Genomic DNA, 8,744 nt, shown 5'->3' with positions numbered 1-8,744 from the left:
ACCGCCAAAAATGATACTTTTGCAAAATATATTTGTACATCCAGGACTTGATAGGATTGCATCCAATTTTGTCGTACATTTACAATAACAAAAAATATATTCTATTGAACTTCAAGAATACAACAACATTGGTATGAATTCCTCCAGCACACTCTCATCCATCTCAGAAAATTCTGACAAGCTGCCATCCAAACTCAGACTCAAGATTTTCTATTAAACAATATTATTTATTTATTAAATATAATTTAGTAGTCTAAATTCTAGTCATATATTCTGCAAACTGTATCTCACAACATTACAGTCTCATTTTAGGTAATTCCAGTGGAAAATGCATTTTATTTAATTAAATACACTTTGTATTTTGCTAAAAAGCAAATTTAATTGAAATAAAGAAAAGCTCCTCCACAGGTCAGTAACTCCCTCACATTAACAGAGCTTAGCAGAAAACATCAGGCTTTCCAAAACAAACTCCATACATGATATAAAACACAAATGATCGTCATTGCTTCAAGATCATATTTTTATTTCATGAATAATAAATTTACAGTTTGTATAAAAAATATAGCAAAAGCTAAAGGCAAACAGCGAGCAGAAGGACACCAATACTTTATCAGTCGGGGGGGTGCAGAGGGGTTATAACCCGAAAACGTCTCAACAACAAAAAGAGGAAAACAAAATAAGGTCAGTGAATGGGAAAAGAAAAACGTTTATACTTTGGCTACAACCCTGCGTCCACAGGGATGCATACAGATCTTTAGGCTTAAGCCGTATAATTAGGTCTGTCAAGTCTCTCTCAGTTAATAAATCAAATTGCATACAGTATTTGCCCTCTGTTAATAAAAAACTATAGGAGATATTGGAAGCTCGTAAAGAATATCAGTTATGTTTTATAGAGAGTGTACATTAGTTGCTACATGAAAGTTGAGGGGTTTTAGAGGATGGGGGTCCATTTTGAAGCACTGAGGGATCAGAACTGTGTGAGTTTAATACGTGACGGAGAATTCGAGCAGCAGGGAGTGACCCAAGCTCTCACAGTGTTGCTGAAGGCATTGTCTGTGAAAAAATAATATATGCTTGCAATGAGCGACACTTACGCCACTCAATGTCACTGTAAAATGAAGGCGTTCCCTCGTAGTGCATAATGGAAGCTGTCATCCTCTGTAAAAACCCAAAACGAAATGTCTCTTTTAGAAGGACATACAGTACGTAACATTGCGTCACACGTGTTTTGCGCGAGCATCAGCCTCTACCACATTTGTCGTAACCCGGGCAGCCTCAGTCCTCTAAGCGCTCTGCATCTCCTTGCCAATCTTGTAGCTGATGATCTTGTTCCAGTCGATTTTGCTGCGGGTGACTGGGAGCTGCCTGCGTAAGGCTTTGAACGTGGTGTCCGACATGGTCTGATAGTTCTCACTGATGGCCAACTGAAAATAATACGTGCGTCAGTCATTTAGCTTTCTAGCTATAAACATTAGAACCCGACATCATCTGTCAGTGCAAGTCAATGGTACATTTTTTTTAAAGGGATAATTGAATGTGTGAGCTGGCGGAGACGTGGAAAAAAATTTACATTTTAATCATACGCAGCAGTGAAGCAGTATACAAATCCTCTAATTAAGTAAAAGTACCAATACCTTGGGCGCATTCCTCCTTTGTAAAAATGAGTAAGTCTAATCAGTGACATTTAATTAAAGGATTAAAAATTAAAGTATTCAATGCTTCATTCATTGGCTAACCGATTAATCAGTCGATCGTTTCAGGTGCTACTGTTGGGTAGTATAATTTACAAAAAAAAATCAGATTTTATAAAGCCATTTTATGTTTTGTACGCAAAAATCTTAGTAAAGTAACTAAAGCTTGCAGATAAATGAAGTGAGGCAGAAAATGAAATATTACCCTCTTAATTATGGAGTTGAGGTATAAAGTGGCATGAAAAGAACAGACTTAAGTGAAGTGCAAGTACCTAAAATTCATACTTAAGTACTGTACTTGATTTAAGGGGTTCAATTTTCCATGAAATGTCTTGATGTCCTGGTGTGTAGATGATCAAAAATTGGACTAGTTTTTCAGTTTTTATGGAATAGTTTGCTAAATTTGACGCAGAAAAGAAGGCAATAATTTAATGACCATTCATTCTGATTTATCTATGCTTATACGGTAAGTGATCAGTGAGGTTTATTGTGGACAAATAGATTTTTATGTAGTTTTGTAACATTTTTTCTGATATTATCTAAAAAGCAGTTCTGGATCTGGCTTACATAAATCTGTTTGGTACAGTATGCATGGCACAGTAACAAAAATGTTTCATTCCTATATAGAGGCAAGCCTTGTTATTCTTAACTCGCACATACCTGATATTCGTTCTCTGCATCCTCAATAATTTTCACAAGCGCCTTCGCAGTCTCGATCTCATTCTGCAAAAAACATACACTTGTGGGTCAATTAAAAAACACATATCAACAAAAATCAAATACGACATAATCCAATAAGTTCATTTAATTATCTCTACTTACTTCTTTACTATCAATGCCACTTATGCCTACCATACACGACAAGACTTTAAAAAAAGACTGAAAAAAATAAAGTCTGGCACCCTTTCAAATCTAAAAAAAATAAAAAGTGAGTTTTTTGGTCACACACTGTAAGATTTCGCACAGTCACTATTTACAAGACTACAACTAGATTCCTTTTGAGATTTTTGAGAGCTCTTTGAGAAATATAACATAAACAGTTCCTTACGTGTCTGCAAGAACACATAACTCTAGAAACACAAGATAAAAGATGCCACATGTGGACAGTATTCTCGTCAATTTAGCCTCAATGTGATCCATAAAGATAAACTGTATTTGTGTACAAACTTAACATTTTGGATTTTGTAGCCTCAGTGTGCGACCAGCCTCCGATGGTTAGCTGCGCTATTTTATAGGGAGGAGATAGTTGGAATGAGAGCCGTTTCAAAAATTAGGATTTCCCAGTAAAATGGTTGGTGGATCAGATACACACCGAATTAAACACAGACCGGTGCTCACTCCACAGCTCCACCAGTTTCTCCTCCATTTCCACAGTGCAACAGACACGAGACAGAGTTTCCTCCATGTTAACAATGCTCACATCATTCAGCTTCATTATTTGCACGGGCCAAAACTAAATAACTCCAAATTACGCTTTTGTCAGAAAAACAAGATGAAAAAAAGACAGCGCAGTCTCAGTTTTATGACCACCTTACTCCAAAAGACTGAGATCACATGCACCAACTGAGGTAAAACTCATGATTTTACTCTGACATTTGAAATTTGTCTGCGGCAGTAAAATTGCTCAAGAGTTTAAGTCCGGCATCAGTTTATGGTGCAAACACAGACCGCGGTCAAACAAGAATCTTCAGCTTTCTTATAAAACACTCAAAAGTTTGTTGTTTGTTTTTAGTATAAAAACTATTAATAAGTGAAAGTACTTACAGAAACAGTCAGTGCTTCCTTTATGTCTTTATGGCTGACCAGCTGCACATTTCCATCCTCATAATAATGCACCTAAAAATGAAGACAGAGGAGAATAAACAAAACTAACTTCACAGCTGAGCTAAAAAGACACCCGTTAATGACTCGACATACCTGAATTTTCAAGACTCCGACCACTTGTGCCGTCGATTGTGAGACACTGAACTTCCATTCAGACCGGCAGCGACCGTTCCTGGGGAAAAAATGTCAGAGAGAATATTTGAAAACCGATCCCAAACACACGTAACACAGTAACACATCATTGCTTCTATGCTGCACAAATGTAATTGTGTAACAGAATTTGATAAGGAAGTTTAAAATGACATCTTTGTCCCTATCAACTTACCAGAAGTTTTTAGGCTCAAATTGATGACCCTCGATACAAGCGATAATAGTCTGCTGGCCATCGATCGTTTTCCCATAAACCTGAAACGGATAAACAGGATGAGAGTGTGATTTACTGTGAGCAGAGCTGTACGTGGCAGCTGCAGACTCTGAGCGCGATCTTACGGTGCAAACTCCTCTGGGGTAGTGCTGCTTGATGTAGGCCCTCAGGGCCGTATCACATGCATCTCTCCATGGCCTGAGGGCTGCCTCGCCCTCGTGGGGCTGGGGGTCGCTGGCTTCCTTTCTCAGGTGGTCAAACTTGAAGGAGATCTTGTTGTGAGGGTCAAAGAAGCGGCCATTTCCCAGGTCTCCATGCTCCGTAATCAGGACCTACAGGGAAAAAAGATGGAAGAAGAAACCGGCTGTTAAAATTACGATTTACTCAGACATTGTCTGAATAATGTACAATAATGATGACATCTTTATGGGTTCACTGAGAAAAAGCTTGCCTGATCATCATATCCATCGATTTTGGCAAGGGTGAACTGATCCATGTTGTACTGGGCAAAGGCACTGTGTAGAAAAAAAAAGAATACAACAACAAGATGCATTTATATCTAAAATATCATTATTTTACTACATTACAAAAATAAAAATAAAAAAATAAAATAAAACTCACTGAGCCGCGCCCTCTCTGAGAAGATTATCATTGTTGAGCAGTATTCGCACATCTGAAAAGAAGAATTAACACAGAAGAAACCTTAAACACACTGTTTTCATGCATGTTAAAATGCAGGAAGTCCTACTTATATCAATCCCAAATTCAGCTCACCATTAAAGACTTCATTGAACTCTCCTGGAGGAGCGTGCAGCACAAAATTAGCTGAAATACGGACCTAGAAATGAATGAAATGTTTTGTCATAAAACTTAAAATACAGCCAGCAGCATCACATTAACACTGCAGTGTGAAACTCATGGGTTCAGTTTCTTTTTTTGATGAAAGAAACTGTGGTGGAGCAGAAAAACAACAGTTTCCTTAATAACTTAAATCTGCCACAGGTTTTTTGGAATAAGGACTTACGTTTGGATTTAAAAACTGCAATGGTTGGAGCATTACTGAGACAAGGGATAATGGTGGAAAAACCTGCAAGTATCCACTAGAGTGAAGCAGAGAGCAGACTGCTAACTTTCTTGGCTGCAGACTTGTTAGCTCTATTTTGGACACGCCTTAGATGGCAAGCAGGGTTTTGTCGCCGGGGGGCTTTTCTTAGCCGACAGTATGCAAGTGTAAGCATGTGGTGTCAGAGCCACAGGGTGAAGAGGTTGTGGCAGGTACTTGTGCTCTCATAAGGTAATACTCTGAGAGGAGTGTTGGGTGTTGGGGAGGTGGTGGCTATTAAAAAGGGGGAAGCAAAGTTTACTGTCAAAGGAGAAGTTGTAATAACCTCTCATTCATTTTTCATCTGTCATTTATGACCTTCACAGCTTTAATCAGTCCTACTTGTCACTGCAGCATTATAGTGTGGCTGTGCCAGCGATGCCGTCTGTCAGGCAGACAGGGTTATTTAGCCTGCAGGCTGCAGCTGGCACTGACCTACAAATGGGCTGTCCAGCTGAAAGGGCAGAGGGGCATAACAATGAGTAACCTAGTTTAACGTCATTCTCAAATACTTGCTGCATTCAGAGCACAGAAAGCCTTCCCAGGCTTAGACTCTGACTTTCCACTATGCAGTTCAACAATGTGAGCTTATGAAGATACTGCAGAGGGACTTAAAGCTGCCCTCATTGGTTCCTCTAGCCTATTGCAAAACACTGTTGCATGACTTTTGTATGTCATCTTCTATATGTCTGTCAGGGGGAGTTTTTAAATGCCACCTGAAGTTAAGTTTGAGATCAATTTTCTAATAACTAAAATTGATAAAAGACAATTTTTAAAAAGCTGGTAAAGAACAACCCTTTATAGAGTGGAACATACGAAAGACAAAGAAGTGGAAAATATCTGGTATTTCTGGCCTCTTTTCTGGACAATTTTGTGTTTTTTCAATCTGCATGTGAGATTCCACCGCTTGCATTCCCAACATGACAAGTTTAAGAAAGGGAATATTAGTTATTTAACAAAGAAATAGATGTTAGCAAATATTTTGAAATGTTGCAATGCAATGTCAGAAAAAAACGACTAAGAAAACTATACTTCCCATGTCTGAGCATTTTTAAGACTTTTAAAAAAAATTAATATAGTCAATTTAATACCAATTAAGGCCTAATTCTTAGATTAATGAATTAAATTGCTTTTAAGACCTTTTAAGGATCTGCAGGAACCCTGAAAAGAGACTTTCAATCTCAAGAGTAAATCACATATCAAAAAAAGATACCTAATAAATCCCTTCATTACCCTGGCTTGTTTGCATTTATTTTAAAGCTTCGCTGCAGTAATGCTGGGTGGTGTAGGCTCCTGTCACACCATCAATTTTAGGAATGCAAAGCCTTATTTTACAACATGTAGCAGCATGAAGCAAGGGGGCCAAAACCAGTCACTGCAAGCCCCACTGACACTGCAGGAAGACGGCATCTGCTCCGTGAATTTAGTACAAAAAAACTTACAAAAACAGCAAAACACTAAATACCTGCAGACTCAACTAACATGCGTCCTAACTTTCACTTCTGATATTCAACCTCTAAGCAGCTACAGTAAGTTATAGTGAGCTGGGTGTGGGTGGTGTTATGCTGCCGATGCACTGTCATTATCCTTACTGTAAATGCAGGAAGTAGCTCGACTTCCTTTCATTTAGCATTAGCTTGTCATTATTATAAACTCGTGCAAGATATTAAACCTCAAGTTCAGCTCAGTGTAACTTTTAATCACACGCTCACAAAACTTAGCTAAGTTGCATTATATGTTTGTGCACGGGGACAACATGCGAGCTACAACTCTCAGCTGTCAAATACAACAGTGCCTGGTTTAGCTAGCTCCGCAGACAGCTAACGCGACCGTTTAACGACTAATGCTTCAAAGTTAAAGTTTCATACGGCATTGTTATTTTTAATACAAATCTTAGTGGTTACAGAATAACGACAGTATGAATTTATAAAGTAATACCTTCTCTTTGTCGTTGATCTCCTCGAAATCTGCCATCTTGGCTCAATGAAGTGTTAACAAAGCGACGGTCTCGAGGTTGCCAGGTATGTGTGACTCCTCCCAGTAAAATCACGACCCCAACCAGGAAAACTGTCTCCTGCGGTGGGGGAGAGACATGTCCGTGTTGTCCTGAGCATACAGTATATGCATTTAATAAAATGCGAAAAAGTCAGATTTTTGACACGTTTTCGAAAAACTGGACGACGAAGAAAAATATTACTTTTAATATTGTTTTTTTGTTTTTTGGTTGTTGTTTTTTTTACAGTAGATGTGTGTGTCTGATATTTTAAATTGTATGCGTTGCATAATAAAACTTTTTTTCACAAATAAATTCATAATTTATACATATTTACAGAATTAATTCCTTTTACATACAAACTAAGGCTGAGGCACCCAACCTGGCAACCCCGATGAGTTCACGTCCTTTTAGGATGGATGGGACAAACGCAAATATGGCTAATACCCTGGCATTATGAAACGTGAATGCAATTATTTTTACATTACTTTTTAGTTTGTCTTTTTATTTTTTCATATTTTTTGTTTTGCTTTGTCCTTCTAAGTATCTATATGCACTAATTTAAATTATCTTGTGGACAAAAGGACGTTAAAATGTTTTATGTTTACAACTTGCGAGTGTTCACATCATTGGACAATTCAAAAAAGTTGCACATTAACGTTGAAGTTGATATATTGATGATTATAAAAACTGCTTATCAACGTGTTGACGTGAACACCTTTTACACAATGAAACTTCCAATTACGATAACTTTCAAGTAACATGAATGCGTCATCATTCATGCACATGGAGACCTCATCAGACTTCTCTATAATATGTCCATGGACCTCATGTGACACTTAAATTTGAGGCACAGAACAGCTGGCTGATGTGTTTGGATGCTGCTTTGCAGCTGACGCGTCTATTTTGTAATCAATATGAAGCTTTAATAAAATTGACACAATCATCAATTACAGGTACGGGAGATTTATCTATAGTCTATAGCCTAGCACATTTCATTACCCAAATGCAGCCCAAGGTGCTTCACAGACTAGTCAAAAAGTTGTACTAATAATACTTTTAATTCATTTTCAATGCACAATTTTATCTATAAATCCCAATATTACAAATGACAGCCTCATAGGGCTTTACAGCATATATACATTTTTTTTAAAAAAAAATCTGAATTGCTATTAACACTTACTTTTAATGTTATTGTTTACAAGAAAATCTCCACTCATTGCATAGAAGTAATGAGCTCATTTGTCTTTAAATCAGGTCAGATCCCTGGACAACACAAAAATACTACATGTATTAGGCTGCTACCGCAGGTTTTATTTCATTGGGATAAGCAAACTTTTTTCAATACCATAGTGTATCTGAGATCATCTAATGCAAAAAATTGTTTTTTTTTAAATACTTTTTTTTTCTCTTAATAATAAATAATTAGTTTATTTGGCAACCTAGCCATTAATTTATTAATCAGATGGTAGGAAAAACTGCCAAGGATCCTTACAAATATTTCTAAAATGTATTGAAACTTGACATACACTTAAAGTGATTGCAGTGTAAAGACAAAATAAACAAAATCTTACTGTGACACTGAGAAAGTTTTCAGAATCAATCAGATGGTGAGATCATGCAAGACAAGGTAGCTGCTGGCCACATGTGGAGTTAAAGGACACATAAGAGCACAGAATCAGCAATGCCATCATTAAGACTTCTTTCTGAGGACCTTCAAACAAGAAACAAAATACTTGAGCAGCACGCTACTGCACTGGAACAGAGCAC

The 8,744-nt window shown here is 37.4% G+C and overlaps 1 protein-coding gene across 1 annotated transcript; it reads right to left on the bottom strand.

The window, feature by feature from the left end:
* Window positions 1–502: 502 nt before the first annotated feature.
* LOC121959194 (F-actin-capping protein subunit alpha-1) lies at window positions 503–7,055 on the bottom strand. Its single transcript, XM_042508415.2, has 10 exons — window positions 6,920–7,055; window positions 4,654–4,717; window positions 4,501–4,552; window positions 4,331–4,394; window positions 4,005–4,211; window positions 3,841–3,920; window positions 3,609–3,687; window positions 3,456–3,527; window positions 2,352–2,414; window positions 503–1,424 (listed from the first exon to the last, which is right to left on the bottom strand). Exons 1-10 carry the CDS (start codon window positions 6,953–6,955, stop codon window positions 1,284–1,286), a joined length of 858 nt encoding a protein of 285 aa, XP_042364349.1. The 5' UTR covers window positions 6,956–7,055; the 3' UTR covers window positions 503–1,283.
* Window positions 7,056–8,744: the final 1,689 nt, after the last annotated feature.

This window comes from Plectropomus leopardus, chromosome 2, assembly GCF_026936395.1.
Source record: "Plectropomus leopardus strain MGB_pleo_1.0 chromosome 2, ASM2693639v1, whole genome shotgun sequence".
Classification (NCBI taxonomy): domain Eukaryota; kingdom Metazoa; phylum Chordata; class Actinopteri; order Perciformes; family Serranidae; genus Plectropomus; species Plectropomus leopardus.
Note: the sequence above shows the minus strand (reverse complement) of the source record. Positions and strands in the feature narration are given on the sequence as shown.